At 46.0% G+C, this 20,370-nt stretch overlaps 1 protein-coding gene across 2 annotated transcripts in view; it reads left to right on the top strand.

Moving 5' to 3' along the window:
- The window catches only part of STX18 (syntaxin 18), a 308,804-nt gene that overhangs the window by 244,541 nt on the left and 43,893 nt on the right, over positions 1 to 20,370 (top strand). For both annotated transcript variants that reach the window (XM_063923349.1, XM_063923359.1), the window contains exons 6-7: positions 14,294 to 14,412; positions 15,084 to 15,169. In XM_063923349.1, the coding sequence (XP_063779419.1) occupies positions 14,294 to 14,412; positions 15,084 to 15,169 (205 nt within the window). The remainder of the gene's footprint in view (positions 1 to 14,293; positions 14,413 to 15,083; positions 15,170 to 20,370) is intronic.

Genomic DNA, 20,370 nt, shown 5'->3' with positions numbered 1-20,370 from the left:
CATCTTTATCTAGTCCACAATCAGCTAAGAATTGAACTGAGTCGACATTTGAAGGTAAACAAGCTCTTAGCAGTATCTGCCAATCCTTGTTGTTGGGTTCTACAGTGTTACCTAGATCCCTGATGTATTTTTGGCTAGCAACTAAGTCTTTCCGGGGGTCAGGAAATTCGGACACTATTGTTCTTAATTCCATTCGGGAAAATGGAGTGTACATGGCAATGTTCCTTATGGGAGTGGCTCCTGATACATCTGTTTTCCCATTGGGAACTGCTATTACTCTAACAGGGTTAACTCTAACAACCTCATTCTGTGTAGATTCTACAACTTGTGGTGAAATTGTTTCAGTATAATGCATGGTGCCGTACTTACCCGTTGACACGACCTCACCTATCCCTCCGCTAGGGGCCTTCGCTAATCTTGTGGGTGTTGCTGTGCCTACTGTGGTCTCTGCTATGGTGGCTGCGAGAGAGAGAGCTGAAATTGTTGCCGGATCGTCTTCTTGATCACACTCCTGAGGAAAGTTCAAAACAGGGTACAACTTGCACGGGTTAATACTTGCATGGGTTACTTGGTTAACATCATTAACATTTACAGGGTTACTAAGTGTTGGTGTTTTACAACCCAGTGCGTTTCTCTCCGTAATCAACTTCTCTCCTGCTATGTATGGTGGTGGCGGGGCTGTGGCGATCAGTTTCCTGACTGCCCCAGATCCCGCCGCCAGAGCCAAACCTCTCTGTATCTCACCTTCCTGTTGCCACAACTGTAAATAATCATGATGCTGAATTCGTCTCTTTGTTGATTTTATGAGACATATCCTCCTCCTTAAATTTTGTAACACTTCTGGACTGAAGCTACCTATTCTTGGGAATTTCTCCCTGTCTTGTACAGTCATTCTCTCCCATTCATCACATAAAACCTCTGTGTGACTTCCGTATTTTTCACACATGATGTACCTTGCCGACCCGACTGGTCGGTTCTCTGAATCAACCCGAACCGAGGTTGATCGCCCCCTACCTGAACAATTGGCCCCCATAATCTGCAGGTGTTGCTTACTACTCCGTTGATCTTTATATCACGGTCTTCAGCGAACCCTTACAGCAAACCAAATTATTCAAAATAGGCCGGCGGTGGCGGTTTACCGAGTACCCCACTCACTCGCCCACCTCGACCAATACGACCTGATCACACCGATATGGTGCTGGCGTACTCGATACAGGGCCCTACCAGAAAAACCTTCTGTTTACTGGAACATATGAGGGTTACCCGCAGGACACTTACTCTTTCCAGTAAAGGTGGGGTTGTTAGATAGTTCCTGAGTGACCAGCGAACTTCCCTTTAAAAATAAAAAATTACACAAATCACGTCAGAATGTACAAATAGCGTTTGTGACCACTTTACTCTAATGGTATTAGGTCAGATTACTAACTACTGCACACAATTACGTGCGGTACAATCGTTCAGTACATAAGCACTACCTGTTATGTACTGAGAGATCAGTGGAATCGAAAATTGCGGCTGCGAATTCCTTCAGCCAGAGCTTCCAATGGCCTATATGGGTTTTAGCACCAACCCCCGGGGTTGTGCTTCTTGTACCTTTATAGCGGACCTTCTTGTACCTTGTGACCTCCTGGCCTTGTCCTTGTGACCTCCTGGTCTTGTTACCTTGTGGTCCGCTATACTCTAATGCTCATATTTTATTTAACCAAGGATGCCTCCTTAGCCACCGTATATGTCACTTACACGTATGTCCTACCCGATTTCTTTTTGGTTCAACCTCTAAGTTATATAAACTTATGTAATAAAAACACACTCACTCAACACATGTACACTTTCGTTTCTATATCTATTTCTGCGCAGAAATTTTCTTTAGCCCAGCTGTGTTACCAATTAGGAGCAGGATCTGTTAAACTAAATTTCAAATTTTCCAAAAATAGACTTGCGTTATTTACCGCGTCGCGTTATCTACCGCTTTGCGCTAATTATCGCTTATCGTGACTTGAGCTACGTGGGCGTAACCGGACGCTACGTTGCGTAATGAACGCTGCGTGCGTCGGCCTTTGGATTGCGTACGCTAGTCTTTGTTAGAGACACGTGTACGCAAAAACAAAGATCCACCGTAACACAATATACTTTTATCAATGTAAACGATCCCTGATCATCTACCGCGTACCCCACTGGCTTTGCCTTATCTCCCAGGCAAACCTGTGTGTTTGTCTTACACTTTTAACTATTACCTCTATTCTTAAACTATGAAATAACAGCAAGTCTCTTTTAGCACTTTTCTTTCAACTATAAAAATTGGCAAACAGGAATAGTGATATACGAAATTGAAAAAGAAATGCAGATATATGTATGCGTGCGTGTATACGCAAGACAGAAAAGAAATAAACAGTTTTAAAAGACACAAGCGTTTTGTTCTTACTTCCGGTTCCCGGATTCCTTCAGCACTCTTTATCTAAGTGAAGCAGACGCTTATCCCGTCAGCACTGTGAGACAACCTCCCACCCTTTGCTGGGGGATAATGTCTGCTGATCTACCTAGTGCAGATATGAGAAGGACAGGACGAGTCCCCAATTGACAATGTTAAATTCCTTTGTCGTATAAACAACCCTTAATGAAGTCTAAGAACACAGTACGCTGTTTACTTAAGAAGTACCGTAAGGGTACGCTAGTTGCGTAACGATCGCTTAGCCGTAGGCGAGACGCTCAAGCGTCACGTTCGCTCACGGCCCAGTGATCACGGGACAGCACGTTATTGGTGATGACTAGAGTAATGATTCGCTATGGCGTAGCGGACGCTCGAGACCACGAGGAGATCACCAGCGGCGCAGACGCTCACAACGCTATATCTTTATGTCTAAACCTATTATTAATGAAATACACAGAATACCTTAATGTGAATACAGGGTGTAAGTGCAACCTTGTGTAACCTGATTAACTACAAAGCTGCTTGAGCGTCACCGACGCTCAAGTGAACACTTAAAACTATAGGAAATACACAGATACTGGTTTAGGGTCCAAAGCCTATTATCTGTATTATAACTATTATACTTGCAAAAAGAATCACAGTACAAATGATACACTACAATATAACAGAGACTTCCTAACCAAATAACTATACAAGAAATACAATACAATACTATGCTGATCTAATACAATACCATACTAGTCAATGGGAGATACGAGAGAGAGAGAAGGGAGAGAGAGAGATAGAGAGAGATAGAGATTGGCTCACAGTAAAACAATATGATTACGGAGAGAAACCTACGCACAAAGGGTATGATCGCATGCGCCTCTGGACATCCAGCTTCCCGATTATCAGCAATGAGAACCGTTTGATGAGAAGTGAAAGCTGGATGCCACAGGCCTGTCTTTTATGCTACTCACACAATGCAATCTAATGGTCCCTACAACCTCATTGTCCATTGGACGCAGGAATTCGGCTTCGCATTATAACAAAAGGTCATAGGGTGATTCATACAGGTGGGCTGTGACGATTTCAAACAGCTCAGGTGGGTGGGAAACTAGGTTTTCCCGCCGCATACCTGAGTATGAGTAAATAATAGTAATGGACATAAACTTCTTATGTCCATAACTATTCGCACGAGCGATTAATACGCTCCAAACCAACACCGGAATATTGCTAATTAAATACTCTTCCGATGGGTACCAAACACTGCTGTATGATTCCTGTTAGACCCTTCGCACAATACAAAGAGGGATTCCTCCATTCAGGGACATTCTATATTAACCAAACTTTCAGAATCTATCAAAGGGACCATGATCTACAAACTACATTAATTGTGGAAATATGTAACGATTGGGTCGCACGCTACGACTACATACTCTTTACCGTAAATACGCATACCGATGCGAGCGGGTGCACGCATCAGCGGGTATGCGCTATCACGGGAAAGCGCACGCATGCGCAGCGCAGACCAGCGTGAGGTGCAAATATGGCAGCGTGTATAGGGATATTTTTCTGACTTTGACAAGTCTTACCCGGGATTCCAAATCCTTTCCTTATTGTGTCAGCTCTTCCGGGCACAGTTTACCTAACTGAGGTCTGGAGGAGGGGCATAGAGGGAGGAGCCAGTGCACACCAGGTAGTCCTAATTCTTTCTTAGAGTGCCCAGTCTCCTTCGGAGCCCGCTATTCCCCATGGTCCTTACGGAGTTCCCAGCATCCACTACGGACTACGAGAAATAGAATTACCGGTGAGTAAATTCTTATTTTTGCGTATACAGTATCTTTAATATAACAAGTATACATCTATTTAACTGCATCCGCAATGATCCCACCAATTTGCACAGAGAAATCTTGAAAACAATGGGGGATGTTGAGGACCAGAGTTGCATTTCCTTACAGTCTAATCTGCTTTCATTTGACCATTCAGTGCTGTCTGTAACTGCAGTTGTTTAAGGAATTATAGATATATTATTGCTCATTGATCAGAGCCACTGCAATGCAGTAGTCTGTGAATGAGCAAATGTTGTGTCATGGGGAACTATGATCCCCTGAAACAAGTGCATTTTGCAAGCAGTATTAAGGAGCAGGTTAGTGCTTGAGAGCCCAAAGTGTGTTTGAATCATACTGATACGTGTGCAGCCATCACTGTGCTAGAACAGGTCAGATTTCCGTAATGGACCTAATTGCCAGTGCATCGAACAGGAAAGTTATTCTTTTTAACTGTTCAAAAGGACACTGTATGAGATCCCGGCGCACGTGATCTCGGCGGTTGTAATACCGACGCCGGAATCCCGCTGCAGAAAAGACAGATGGGTGAGTAATACCCCTTTCACAGCCAATGCTGGATCCCACCCGGTAAATGGAAGGAAACTGGTCCTTCTCGGGTGGGATCTAGCATTGGACGCTGCAGCTGGCTTCCCCGAGGTTGCCATAGCAGCGGGAGGCGGCGCTGGGAGATGAGATAATTTCTGCGCCGCCTCTCCCTGTTGTAGTGAACGGTGCGATTGACCCTGCTTTATTCCCGGGTTGAATTGCTGGGTTAGGCGACCCGGGATTTCAGCTATGGCGCTTTCACACTGCACGCTGACCCGTGTCGACCTGGCAATATGCTGGGTCGATATCCAGTTTTGTGCAATGTGGAAGGGGTATGGGTGTTCTCCCCCCCCCCCCCCCTCCCCTGCCGCCAACCCTCTCTTCCCTCAGCCACAACCTATCCCCCCTCTGGGCCTAACCCCACCCTGCAGATGTGCCTAATCCTAACCCCCATCCCCACTACCTAAACCTAACCCTCCCTCCCCGCAACCTAGCCATAAACCACCATTCTCCCACCCCCCAAGCCTAACCGCCCGCCTGCTGCTTAACCTAACCCCCCTCCCCTGGCCCTAAACCTAAGATTGCGGGTATGCCCATGGTCGGGATTCTGAATGGTGGCATCTTAACTGCATACCGTTCAAACTAATGTTAATGTACTGGCCTTAGTGTCCTGATTTTATTCTTCTCTGTCTGCTTAGGGGACAATTCAGTTAGTGGCTCATCAGCAACAGCGCTAGCTTTTCCTCGCACGCCATAGAGGTGGGAAGAACATTTAGCAATGTTGAACCCACTGTAATAGGGGAATCAGTGCGCAGTCGAACATTGAGGGATGTTCTGCGGCACATTGCTGACAACTGCGTCGGCCCGTATAATGACACCCTACTGCTGAGACCTGTAATTCTGTTATAATAATTGCTGTTCAGGCATTGCAATAAACACTGCCTCTGTGTAACTGAATGCTTTCTGGTGCACGGGGGCTTTAAAAGGAAACCTGAAACATAAAAAAATCTTTTACACAAGACCATATTCAGGATAACGCACATTCTCTCCACGGAGCAGTGAAATGTGTTTTCTGCCATTCTTCCATACGGTATTAGAGGAGACTTAATGTGATAATTACAGACGCTTTTATTATGTTAATAGATTTTCTTTGTGCTAGTACATCAAAGGCATTTTGTTCCTATTCAGTTAAATGGATTATGATCCATAATTGAGATAATAACAATAAAAAATAGAATGTTTTGGTGCTTTAATTGGAGACATCATTATTTCCAATGCTATATAAATGTGTTATTTGCTGTTAATGTAAATCTTTCATTATGAGGCATGGCTAAGCCAGACTTTTCTCTCTTTGGGTGACCTGACTGGTCGGGTATTCTGTCTGCTTATATTGTACTATTCCACCCTACGGTAACGCTTACATATAATGTCTGCTCATCAGGGTGAGGGTTCGGTGGCAGAACCTGCGTCTGGCAGTGTTCATGGCCCGGATGTGTCAGAGGAAAATATTACAGATGAGGGTTCAGGTGCTGGGGGCTGTGTACCCCTTAGTTTCCTACGTCGAGGGTAACTACTGACCCACCATGGGCTACATTCTCTAATTTACTGACTACGCTGGTAACTAGACTTGAGCCCCCTACCCCTATGGGACCGCCTGTGCCATTACAGCCACATATTGTCCCTGCAAAAAATCCACCATGGGCAGATGCACTGTCCTCTCAGTTACAGCAATTAAATCAGTCTTTGGCCAAGCAGAATCCTAACCCTCGCCCGCCTAAGACCAAAGTGTCCTCTAAGCGGGCCCTTACATCCTCACAGTCCACTCACGTTACAGATATTTCATCGGATGAAGATGGCACTTACACTGACCCCTCAGACACTGACGCAGATGCTTCTGATGAGGAATCCCTGACCCAAGTGGATGTTCCTGACCTCTTGGAGGCTATACGGCTGATTTTTCAAATTGATGATGAAGAACCCCCAGCTACCTCTAAGAAACCAGATAAGTTTAAGCGTCAGAAGGTTACTAAATTAGTTTTACCACATTCTGACCATTTAGTTGTCATACGTCAGGAATCCTGGGAATATCCAGGAAAGAAATTCTCTCTGTCTAAGAAAATGCTGGCTCGTTATCCCCTCGCTGCAGAGTTAAGCAAAAATTGTGAAACACCGCCGCTGGTGGACTCGCAAGTCGCAAGTCTGGTGGTGTCATCTGCTCTGATTGTCACTACCGTCACTTCTCTGAAGGAACCGACGGATAAACGTGTGGATGGTTGCTTGAAGTCCATTTACACTCTGGCTGGAGCTGTGCATAGGCCTTCTGTTGCGGCCTCTTGGGCTGCTAAAGCTATAGAGGCCTGGTTTCAGGAAGTAAAAGCGGAACTACCGTCTAATTTTCCTGATAATACAAAACAGTGTCTTTCATACATTGTTACAGCCTCTCATTATATTCAGGAGGCAGCGTCAGATGCAGGTATCCTAGTGGCCAAAGCGTCTACCACGTCTATTCTGGCTCGCCGGATCCTCTGGTTGCGGTCCTGGTCGGTAGATCTGAACTCGAAAAAGACCTTGGACGTTATCCCTTTTAAGGGAAACATTCTTTTTGGGGAAGATCTCAACAAGATTGGCGCTGACTTAGCATACTACTCCTTCGGCCCCGAAGGCTGAGTACTTAATTTCGTTCCTTTCGACCTCCAGGTAAAGCAAAAGTTCAGGCGTACCCGAAACAGGCTCACACTTCCAAATCCACTAAGCCCAAACCTAAATATACCTGTGCTGCCCGTCAGCCTGCTGCCAAAACAGACAAGCCTGCTGCATGACAGGGTGGGCCTCTCTCTGGGGGATCCCAGGGTGGGAGGCCGCTTCTACAGTTTGCTCAGGTATGGCTACAGACCATTTCGGGTTCCTGGGTAAGGGAAGTCATCACTCACGGATACGCCATCTCTTTCAAGAAACGTCCCCCTCACCAGTTGATCCGGTGAAAGCAAGGACTCTCCATCTGGTGGTGCAATCCCTCCTGGACACAGGAGTGGTAGTGCCGGTGCCTCTGGCTCAGAGAGGCATCGGGTACTATTCCACGCTGTTTCACGAAACCGAATGGATCTTCTCGACCCATTCTCAACCTCAAGTCTTTCAACAAGTTTGTGAAAGTCTCCAAATTACGTATGGAAACTCTTCGCTCTATTCTGGCCATGAAGCCCAAGGACTACATGGTATCCCTGGATATATAGGATACTTACCTGCATTTACCTATTGCAGTGTCACATCAGCAATACCTGCGGTTGGCTTATGGCAACCTTCATTTTCAATTCCAGGCCTTGCCCTTTGGTCTGACCTCTGCTCCTCGAGTTTTCACCAAGGTCATGGCGGTTATGATGGCCCTACTCCGCCATGAGGGTATCAGGATCCTGACATATCTCGACGACTTGTTGATCCTGGTGAATTCTCCAGAGGTTCTCCTTCGTCATTTGGAACGGACGGTCCAATTCCTGCAAGCCCACGGGTGGCTCATCAACTGGAAGAAATCTTCCCTGGTCCCTGCTCAGAGCATGGTGCACCTGGGAGCACTGTTGGACACCCACAACCAGCGGTTGTTTTTGACTCCGGAAAATATCCTGAAACTTCAGGACAAGATAAGATGCTTCCTCTCTCGCCCACGTGTGTCGATACACTCGGCGATGCAAGTACTAGGCCTCATGGTGTCGGCTTTCGACATGGTGGAGTACGCTCAATATCATTACCGCCCTCTACAGAGGTTAATTATCTCCAAGTGGGACGGCCTGCCTCACCGGATCAGGTCTCACATGATATCCTTCTGATGACAGACGCCAGTCTGCGAGGTTTGGGCGCGGTGTTGGAGTAACACTCTCTCCAGGGTCGGTGGACCAGGGAGGAATCTCTCCTCCCGATAAACATTCTGGAATTGCGGGCAGTGTTCAATGTGTTGACACTTGCCCTGCCTCTGATACAGAACAGGCCTGTTCAAGAACAGTCAGACGCCACCGCCATGGCATACATAAATCATCAAGGTGGCACTCAAAGCCACATGGCAATGATGGAAGTGTCAAAAATCCTCCAATGGGCGGAACGCCATCTGCCAGCTATTTCGCCAGTGTTCATTCCGGGAGTCCTCAACTGGGAAGCGGACTTCCTCAGTCGTCAGGACATGCATGCAGGAGAGTGGAGTCTTCATCCGGAAGTCTTTCAACTCCTAGTGGACAAATGGGGCCTACCAGATGAAGACCTGATGGCGTTGCGACACAATCACTAGGTTCCGGTCTTCGGTGCAAGGACAAGGGATCCTCAAGCAGCGTTTGTGGACGCACTGGAAAATTCCATGGAACTTTCAGCTGCCATACGTGTTCTCTCCAGTGTCATACCTACCCAGGGTAATACAGAAGTTCAAGCAAGAAGGAAGAATACTAATTCTAGTCGCTCCAGCGTGGCCTAGACGGCATTGGTTCTCAGACCTGCATGGTTTCTCGACGCCCAGACCTCCTTGTTCAGGGCCCTTGTGTCTACCTGGACCTGGCCAGACTGGCTCTGACGGCGTGGCTCTTGAAGCATCACTCTTGAGAGCAAAAGGATTCTCTGAGGCGGCCCGTAAACCAGCTTCGGCTCGGATTCATTACAGGGTCTGGAATTCTTGCTTCACCAGGTGTGCTGCTAAAAATGATCATGCATATACTTTCAAAACCTCCAGACTGTTGGCTTTTCTACAGCAAGGCCTTCGTCTGGCCTCCCTCAAGGTGCCTTGTCGGTGTGGTTTCAGAGAAAAAGCGCGTCTCTTCCTGACGTTCACACTTTCACTCAGGGTTTCCTCCGGATTCAGCCTCCCTGTGTCCCTCCTGTGGCTCCGTGGGATCTGTCTGTAGTTTTGAATGCCCTGCAAGTGTCTCCATTTGAACCTCTTGAGTCTGTGGACCTTAAATGCCTTATACTTAAGGTTGTATTTCTGTTGACTATTGCCTCTGCTAGGAGGGTGTCGGACTTAGGCGCTTTATCCTGTCGTCCAGCCTTTCTGATTTTTCACCGTGACCGGGCTATTCTTCGAACTCGCCCTGGTTATTTGCCTAAGGTGGTATCATCTTTTCACCTTAACCAGGAGATTGTGGTTCCGGCCTTCCACTCTTCTGGTCTATCTTCCAAAGAAAAATCTTTTGATGTGGTACGGGCTCTCCGTGTTTATGTGGAGAGGACTGCCTCCATGAGGAGGTCAGATTCCCTTTTTGTACTTTTTGGCTTACACAAACGTGGCTGGCCTGCGAATAAGCAAACCTTTACCAGATGGATTAGAATGGTAATTGCACAAGCTTATGCGCAGGCTGGGCTCCCAGCTCCTGCTGCTATCAAGGCCCATTCTACTCTGTTGGTTGGACCTTCTTGGGTGGCCCGCCGTGGCGCGTCCGCAGAACAATTGTGCAAGGCGGCTACGTGGTCCTCTGTGAACACGTTCATCAGGTTCTATGCCTTTGATACTTCCGCCTCCCAGGATGCTTCCTTTGGACGTCGGGTACTTGTCCCCTCTACAGTGCGTCCCCTCCCATGAGGAACTGCTTTAGGTCATCCCAGATGTTATGCCATGTGGAATACCAGTGTACTACACTGCAAAAAAGATTTATGGTAGACTTACTGTACCATTGTTAAATCACTTTCTGCGAGGTACACTGGATTCCACAGGGCACCCACCCTGACGCACTTAGCTTCTTTCGGCGAGGTACAATGGATTCCACAAAGCGCCCACCCTGACGCACTTAGCTTCCTTGGGTTTGTCTGGCATTAGCCGCTAGTCCCTTCTCCTGTCGTGAGAATGTGGTTCTATGTGACTAACATCTACCGTCTCTCTTACCTGCTACTGCATTGAACTGGTAAACAAAACTGAGCTCCAGTGCCTGGAGGCGGGGCTATAGAAGGGGGCAGCGCAGTGCATCCTGGGAACAGTCAAAGCTTTAGCCTGTTGGTGCCTCGGATCAAGATCCAACTCTACACCCCAATGTTATTCCCTGTGGAATCCATTGTACCTCGCAGAAAGAGATTGAACAGTGGTAAGTCTACCATAAATTTCCTTATTTAATATATAAACCAATGCTCGTGTTTTGAACCTACTACTTGGAGTATGCTTCTGCTTTCATTATGATTTGGCCATAATGGACTCAGTATTTCAGTGGAGTAAGATAAAGCGACACATACGCCCTGTAATAACCTTTAATTGTCATCTGACCAGTGACCATACATCACCATCACACAGGACGAGCGTAACCGCGGTGAGACACATTACTACCTGATATACATCAGAGCATCCTTTTTGTCTTCCTTTAACATGAGCTTTATCAAGTGCACCAATGATGATAAAGTGCAAGTGGCAGTTATGTTTATATTTGGTCACCTAACTGTATGTGTAAGGGTTTGCAGAGCACATGGTACATGGCCTCATATTTATTTTCCGTGTCTCCTTTTCTAAGCAAGCTTTTATACATTACAAGGTCAATGTTCTCCCCAGGAACAATTTCACGGGTGCTCCACCCAGCTCTTTTTTTTCCATGCCACCCGGCACTGTCCGGTCTGACGGTGCATAGGGGCTGCGCCATTAAATCCTGCAAACACCAGTCATATTGTTTTCCCTAGAACAGTGGTTCTCAAACTCGGTCCTCGGGACCCCACACGGTTCATGTTTTCCATGTCACCCAGCAGGTGCACTGTGTATCGCCAACTGTCACATTTTAAAAATCTACAGGTGACCTGCAAAACATGGACCGTGTGGGGTCCCAAGGACCGAGTTTGAGAACCTGTGCCCTAGACTGAATCATCAGCAGAGAGTAACCAGCTTTGCAGTAATGTGACCAATACACGCTCCGCCAAAAGTGCCCCATTGCTAGCCTAGCAGTGGCGTGCTATTCAGGGGCGTCGGAATGGGGGGACAGCTTGCTCCCCCCGCACATGACAGAGGCGCCAATACTGGGGCAGAGCAGCGGCTATGTGAAATACCGCTGCCGCACACAGAGTCGGGGCCGACCATAACGCCAAGTACAGCGCCACCCTGGCCTGAGGAAAGGAGACGCCGTAAACACTCTGCAGAGCCGCTATACGTCTGCCGGGTGGGCGGGGACATGGGCAGCAGGCTGAGCCATTGCCGGAATCAAGTGGGCGCATCCACCAACGCTGCTGATAAGAATTGCAGGACAGCTGCAGCGGAGAATGAAGAGCTAGGCTCCTCTATATTAAAGAGTTGGACCTCACTGCTAGGCTAGTCAGGTTGGTAAGCCTCTGATTATACCTGGCTGACCTGTGCTCCTCCTCACCTCTGTACTCAGTTCTGCTCCCTTTACTTCACATTGTAGGTCTGACTTCTGTCTCTACCAGTAGGTCACCATGTCACCAGTGTGAATGCCTCCAGCCCGCCCCCCCCCAAGTCACCATTGTGTATGCCCCCCCCCCCACCAGTCACCATTGTTTACCCCCCCCCCCCCCATCCCCACTCTGGCCACAGTGTGTCTGCCGTAATGTATTAAAGGGGGACGCTGTCTGCCATAATGTGTAAAAAGGGGACGCTGTCTGCTGTACTGTGTAAAAAAGGGGACGCTGTCTGCCGTACTATGGAATAAGGGGACGTTGTCTGCCGTAATGTGTAAAAAGGGGACGCTGTCTGCCGTTATGTGTAAAAAGGGAACGCTGTCTGCCGTAGCCGTAATGTGTAAAAAGGGGACACTGTCTGCCGTAATGTGTAAAAAGGGGACGCTGTCTGCCGTAATGTGTAAAAAGGGGACGCTGTCTGCCGTAATGTGTAAAAAGGGGACGCTGTCTGCCGTAATGTGTAAAAAGGGGACGCTGTCTGCCGTAATGTGTAAAAAGGGGGACGCTGTCTGCCGTAATGTGTAAAAAGGGAACGCTGTCTGCCGTAATGTGTAAAAAGGGGACGCTGTCTGCCGTACTGTGTAAAAAGGGGGACTGGCTGCCATAATGTGTAAAAAGGGGACGCTGTCTGCCGTAGCCGTAATGTGTAAAAAGGGGACACTGTCTGCCGTAATGTGTAAAAAGGGGACGCTGTCTGCCGTAATGTGTAAAAAGGGGACGCTGTCTGCCGTAATGTGTAAAAAGGGGACGCTGTCTGCCGTAATGTGTAAAAAGGGGACGCTGTCTGCCGTAATGTGTAAAAAGGGGACGCTGTCTGCCGTAATGTGTAAAAAGGGGACGCTGTCTGCCGTAATGTGTAAAAAGGGGGACGCTGTCTGCCGTAATGTGTAAAAAGGGGGACGCTGTCTGCCGTAATGTGTAAAAAGGGAACGCTGTCTGCCGTAATGTGTAAAAAGGGGACGCTGTCTGCCGTAATGTGTTAAAAGGTGACGCTGTTTGCCGTACTGTGTAAAAAGGGGGACTGGCTGCCATAATGTGTAAAAAGGGGACGCTGTCTGCTGCAATGTGTAAAAAGGGGGACTGTCTGCCGTAATGTGTAAAAGGGGCTCTACCTGGTGTAGTGGCGCTACTGTGTGGTGTAATTTGAATAATGGAGACTACTGTGCAACATAGTATGAATTGGTATTATTTTGTGGCCACACCCCTTCCCATGAAGCCACACCCCTATATATTTTGCGCGCGCACTGCCCGTTTTACGTAAGGGGGGGCACCAATGCCGTTTCTTGCACACAGCGCTTAAATGCCTAGTTATGGCACTGCTCCAACCCCCCCTTCCCCGCAGCTCGTCACCAGTGCATAGTCGCCCCCCCCCTCCCGTCACCAGTGTATATTTCCCCTAGGGCCGCAGTTTGCTAGGAAGCTAGGGGCGCTAAACTGAGATTATATCTTGCCCCCCCCAACCTAAAACTGTTCTGACGCCCCTGGTGCTATTGGCTGTGCTCTGTGTCTGTTACATAAGCACTCCGGGGTTATCTAATTGGGGTCTGCCTCGGTAGGACAGGGGAGGAATCTCTGATGGGTGGGAGATCTGTAACTGTGCCCATGATTAGAGTAGCCAATCACTAAAGTTACTATGATCGGCACAGATCTCCCTCCTATCAGGGATCCCCAGAGTTGAGCTTTGCTGATGGTACTGTGACAGTCAGACGTCCTCCCCCTGATTTCAACAGGCAGGACGTGGTTTGGGCTGCAGGAACACTGTAGAGAGGGTAGATGGAGTGTGCATTGCTGGACACCATTATATCGGAGCCCAGCCATCAAGTGGGTGATATCTGCAAGAGTCTTTTAAAATTTCTGTCATTATTTTTCATTACTGTGACATATTACTCTGCTACTTCATATTGCCGGCAGGCTGGCTACATTTTGTAGGGAGAACACTGAAGGAATGATATAATTAGTTGGAATTGCCCTCATTTGACCTAATACAAAACACTTCTGAATATGGATTTATAATGAAGGTCATAATAAGGTGTAATACAGTAATGATGACCATATTCAGCCTTGCTAGTTCCTTGCAGTTGTGATGATCAAGAATAGATGGTGTTTTCACTGCATACATGTATAATATTCGTGTTTGTAAATGTGTGTGTTGTATGTGTAGATCCAGATTGGAACCAGAACAAGTTCACAAGGCAAAAGCATGGCACTCTGCAGAGACCGTCACCCTGGGGAGTCAGGAGGGAAAGGAGGAAGGGAAGTCCACTGGGGAAGAAAACAAGGGTAAGACTCTTGATTTATGGTGGAATCCTGTTCTACTTGTAATCCTGATCCCATTGTTATGGTTGACATATCCAGATTTGTACTTGTTTTTTTTTTTTTTTTTTTCATTTAAATCTGAATAAAATTAGTGTCGTATTTTAAACCTTCCTTATATGTCTGAAAAGTTCTGATAAGTAATTCTAAAGTTACCATATAATGTATAAGCCAGTAGGATAACGCCATTAAAAAAGTAATTTTGTCTAATTAGAATGACTGTGGCACACAGGCACATCTCCTGATACTCAGAACAGGAATTCTGCTAGAAACTACATGCTGACATTTGAGAAACACTGTTGCTGACATTTGACAGATTGTGACTAATGAACATTCTCTGTAACTAAGGAGCAATCAGCTCAGCTTGTACATTTCAGACAGCAGTATCAGGTGTTATGGATGTAAAATGTAATAACCAACATACTGTAGATACTTTAAATTGGCAACATTGTTTAAAATAGCATAGTGGATATTACATCATTAAACGCTGATGGTGACACCCAGATGTTGCATGGTCTACATACATTTTGCAAATTGTCCTAATAGGACATAATTTCTATAAAAATGTATTTTGTATGTTGTAGAGGTATCAGTACTATTTGATGAGCTTTACTACTTTTGTCTTCCTCCTTGGATAGACAGGACAGTGTCTGATACACAGAACCCACCTAGTGTTTGGGATGAAGGACGAGGGGAAGAGTTGTCTCCAGAAGAGATCCAAATGGTAATTATTACTCCTCATGTTACAGTTTGAGTCTATTATATTTGCAAAATCTCTTTCAATCACCAGATTTTACTCACTTGGGTTTGTGGAAGAATAATTGCTCTGCACTTAAGTTCTGTCAATGCAAATTAAATAAACAGTTGTATAATGTATTTGACAATTGAATTTGGATTTAATACAATAATAGTAACTAGCTGAAGTGCCCGGTTTCAACTGGGCAAAGGTTTTCTGGGTGGAACAATTTACCCATTTTAGAAAAAACCCTGCTTAGTGGGTGGCTGCAAATAGCTGTCACAGTTTCCTGACCACCCAGCAGGTCACATGTTCCAGGTTACCCAGCAGGTGCACAGGAAGAGTTCAACAACTGTCACATTTTTCAGTGCTCCATGGTGTTGGATTGTAAATGGCAGGCGGCCGTTTTTCCACATATCGCCGAAACTAAGCAACCAGTTTACAACGCCAATATTATATCATCGAAATATGTCACTCTTAAAAGTCGTATTTTTGCTGTTATTATATAGATATTACTTTTTTAATCAAGCATGTTGAAAGCTTTAACAGATTACAATACAAAACCAAACTTAAAGTAAAAACCATCTTGCAAACTTGTCACTTCACCAATAAGTTTGAATGCACCCCCAGGACGGGAGGAGAGGCGTGGGCAGAAGGGGTGTACTCTGCTTCCTGCACTTGGCAAGCTGAGATGTCCCTGTGAAGAATTTATTGGTCATCCCAAACTGATTTTTTTTCACCCTGTCGATTACCTAAAACTAACAATCTTAAGTAATGCATATACTCTTAGCATTCTTCCCTCAATTCCCTTCCTATTGTTCTAATAAGACAAAGCAATGACAGCAGCCAGCATTTGCTGGGAAGAAGACGAAATGTCTTTTGTCATCCACATAGCTGAGCGCAGACAATGCAGCGTAGAAGATGGTTATCCATGTTATACAATCCCTCTGTTGCTTAGCTATATTTGCGCAATGACTTACAATGTCTTCATGTTTATTTAAGACATTCGGAAAGATGGAAAGCCTAGATTAGCATCAATTAACAAAATGAATAACGTATTATCTTATTAATGCGCGTCCTTTGTTTGCTAATAACATGTATACTCTGTGAGTTCTCAGCACATTATCAAATATATACCAGTACTCCGTTTAGTCTACATTTTATCATTTATATGCTTTAGGGAATTTATCCAATTCATAAAGATTCTTTGGGTTGATGTTATCTGGTCAGTAAGGGAATCCAAAATGACAGTGATGAAGTTTTAGTCCTGCTCTTTGGTCAAAGCTACACCAGTCACCTGTACTCTGTAGGTGCAGCCGTTTCAGCACCTCACCAGAAAGCAGTGATATCCCGATAGCACCTGTATTGTTCCAGCTGTCTAAATCGCTGCTCCCAAAGCATCCCTACCAGCTGCTCCAGTATATTCTTTTCTGTAGTAACATTTTCAGTTGCCACATCCCACATGCTTAAAATGTTTTGGTCCCCCCCCCCCCCCCACCATAACATTACATGTGTTGCCGTAATGCTAGCTGATTCTAGGTACAGGATTGTTTTCTAGCATTCAGAAACAAACTTAAAGAGCCCACTTTGGGCCTAATTGAGATCTAATCGCAGCAGCAAATTTGTTAGCTAATGGGCAAACCCATGTGCACTCCAGGGAGGGCAGATATAACATGTGCAGAGAGAGTTATGGGCCCTACACGCTCTCATTCATCGTTGGTGCCGCCTCATTTATGCCTGCAAGCCAATATGGACAATATCGTCAGTATCGACCCTTAAGATTTGGGTGGGGTGTGTTCAAACTGAAATCTAAATTAAAGTGTAAAAATAAAGCAGCCAGTATTTACCCTGCACAGAAACAAAATAACCCACCCAAATCTAACACTCTCTGCACATGTTACATCTGCCACACCTGCAGTGCACATGGTTTTGCCCAACTGCTAACAAATTTGCTGCTGCGATCAGAACTGAATTACCTCCTATGTCTTGAAATTGCACCTGCTTTGTAACACATTACATTTCCTTTATATACCTTCATTGACATCCCAGTAGTAGTGCTTTTGCCGTGTGTGGCAATATTATGTTGCTATTATGAACCTTATTGATCCCACTGTTAAAATTCCTTCAAGGCAGATGTACCTGTAAAGGATTGTGTTAAAAGGAAACAATGTCTGCTCGTTCTAGATGATTTATACAAATTGTATCTGTTCATTGCTTGGGCTGAAGTCAATATCTCGGTTATTAGGGTTTGCAGTTACCATGCCGGCTGTCGGGATCCCAGCGTTCAGGATACCGACGCTGAAATCCCGACAGCCGACAATACCGACAGCCGGCGCAACAGGGCTATTCCCACTTATGGATGTCCACGACACCCATAGAGTGGGAATAGATCCTGTTGCGAGGTCAGGGGGACTCTTGGCGCTCGCCCTGCTGCCAGCATTCTGGCGGAAGAGATACCGATGTGGGGAAATTGACAGCCGGCATCCTGTCCGCTAGTCATTTGTATGTATTCCGGTTATTGTTACAATGACAGTACATAGCCAAGTCATGGTTGCTTTCCGTGTAACCGTAGCTTTACTCTGCTATACATTGCACTCTAATAGCGTAACCCTGCCGCTGTCCGCCCAGTTGTACTGCCGCACGTTAGCGGACGGGTGTAGTACGTGGTAAATTGCCTGTAAACCATGGGTGAATATGACGCCATTGCCGCACCAATGCCCATAGTTCTCCATACTCCATGTCTAATAACAAAGTAATGATGGGGGTTACTTGCAATACTATGGCTAATTGCATGTCTGTTGTATTATAAATATAAGATTGCTGGAAGAATCACCCTTTTGTACTGAATGACAGATTACCCAGAATTACAAAAACACTATTTTAAATGAATGAGTTGGCAACATCTGTAGTTTTTTTTTCAGGACCTCTGTCCATTATACTGGGACCACTCAGGTTGACAGGTCGGCTTATGTTGTAGCTATACAGATGTGTCCTCATACAGCGGGATGATGCATGGCATGAGCAAGCCGACAGGTTCCGTGCAACTCCGCGAGCGTCAGCCATCTTTTTTTTTTTGTTGCCGACATTGTGTGTTAGATTCAACGCGTAGACTGATAATTAATTTGATATGCGACACTTGAACAGTATATTTGTGTGCAGTTGAGTCTGTATATGAAGCATTATCCGCAAAAAAACGCCCGACGCTAGCAGAGTATCGCGTCGTTTGACGCACCTGCAGCAAGGATGTATGAGGACACATCTGAACATTGCAATGTTACCAGGTTGGTTACCCTTTTATCAAAATGATCTGTGCGTAAGTCACTTGCAGTACGGTACAGGTCAGACCGGAGACGTTAAGCTAGGTGCACACTACAGTATAAGATTTGGCCTAACCTAGACTGATTCAGACCGACCAAAATGATTCTATTGTACAACGTACACACGCTGCTCAATCGTATCGTTCTAAATGATCCCGAATCGTCTCGCCAATAGTGTCTTCGTACACTAAATACGAGGTCTGTATATTTTGCATTTTCTAAAATGACGTGAATGGCGCAGCATGTGTAGCATACTCTTTATTTGAGGCTGATTTTGCGTAATTTGGACTGACCGTCGGGACTTGGAACAGTATACACCCTAAACAGTTACTGAGCCATGACCCCGGTTCTTTCAGGACGACCTAAACATTGTATAGTGTGTAGCTAGCGTCACCTATGGAAACGTCTGTAGAACAACTCAGCAGCTAGAATATAGATCAGCAAGTGGTGGGGCAGTTCTTCATGGCCAGTTCCCTTATGTATTAAAATATCAAGTACATTTTATGCAGAAAAAACACTAAAATGTTTTTATCATACGTTTTTAAGCAGTGACTACTACCTACTATGGCGTTAGGGGACATCTAGGCACAGAAATATGTATGCAACCCACGGGGAAACAAAAACATACTGCCGCTATAAAGGACCAACACAGAACAATGTTGTGTTTCCGTTATTGCCGTCTTCAGCGATGTCAGTCATTGGAAAACCCATTTTCTTGTCATGTGGAGCTGTTATTGTGACATGGCTGAAGCAGCTGGCTATTCATTTCCTAGTAAAGATAGAGGTGACACAACTCTAATCCGTTTATCACCTGTGTGAGTCCCCTGGCTGGCTATGTACCCTCTATAGTTACCTTTTAAAGGTTGTACCTTGATAGGGGAATTTGTCTTCCTCGTGCATTTCTGGATTGTAAAATTGGGCAGTTTAGGCAACAAGGGGAAAGAGCATCAGAGAGAAAGCTGACTGGACTTAACTATATTATTTAAAGAAAATCTTTCTATATCATGAAGAGAAGTTTCAGAGCCTTTTCCTTGTTTGTTAGATTCACTGACAGCTCATGAGTGAATGGCTATTGTGTTGCACTGAAGGCACTCACTGGGAGAGATGTGTGGACGATAACAAGTCTGTGTGTACAGGTGCGTACACGGTTGCCGAGAAAATGAGTGACGTTGCTCATTTTCACTCTTCCTGAGCGACGTTGTCATTTTCTCGGCGAGTGCGTATGCAGGCAACGGCCAGCGATGCGCGACCCCACGTGTCGTTAATGACCCTCGCTGTTGGCCGTGGTGGCAGCTCAATCTGGACTGTGGTCCAAGAGCTGCCTGCACGGCCCGACTGCCCAGCCCGATAGGGGGAAAACACCTGGCGACGTCACTCATAGAGCACGTCACCTAGTGTGTACCCACCTTAAGCGGGTGGTCTTCAGTATGCCGGTTGTTGGGATCCCGGTTCTCAGTATACCGGTGCCGGAATCCCAACACCCGGCATACCGACAATCATTCTCCCTCTTAGGGGTCCACGACCCCCATGGAGGGAGAATAAATAGGGTGGCGCGCGTAACGACTGATTGGGGGTACACACTATACGATCTATCGTTCTGAGCTGGTTTACGACCTCATGCAGCCTTTCGGGACAACCCAATGGTTATAGGTCATAAGGGATTTATTGGGTGATAAATGACCAAATTTACTTCAAGGCTTAAACTGCACAGGAAACATGAGGAGGTAAAAAATTGCTGCTCAAAAGAGTCTGTGGCATTGCCTCTGGTCTACCGGTAATACATTTATTTTCAAAATAAGCAGTGAGGGGGTTTCTTGTGAACATCCGGCTCAGATTGACCAGTAAGCCAGCCATTATCTTCTTTCTCATGAT

This window comes from Pseudophryne corroboree, chromosome 1 (assembly GCF_028390025.1).
Source record: "Pseudophryne corroboree isolate aPseCor3 chromosome 1, aPseCor3.hap2, whole genome shotgun sequence".
In the NCBI taxonomy this organism is placed as follows: Eukaryota; Metazoa; Chordata; class Amphibia; order Anura; family Myobatrachidae; genus Pseudophryne; species Pseudophryne corroboree.
The sequence above is the reverse complement of the archived record's forward strand: the minus strand, read 5'-3'. Positions and strand labels throughout refer to the sequence as shown.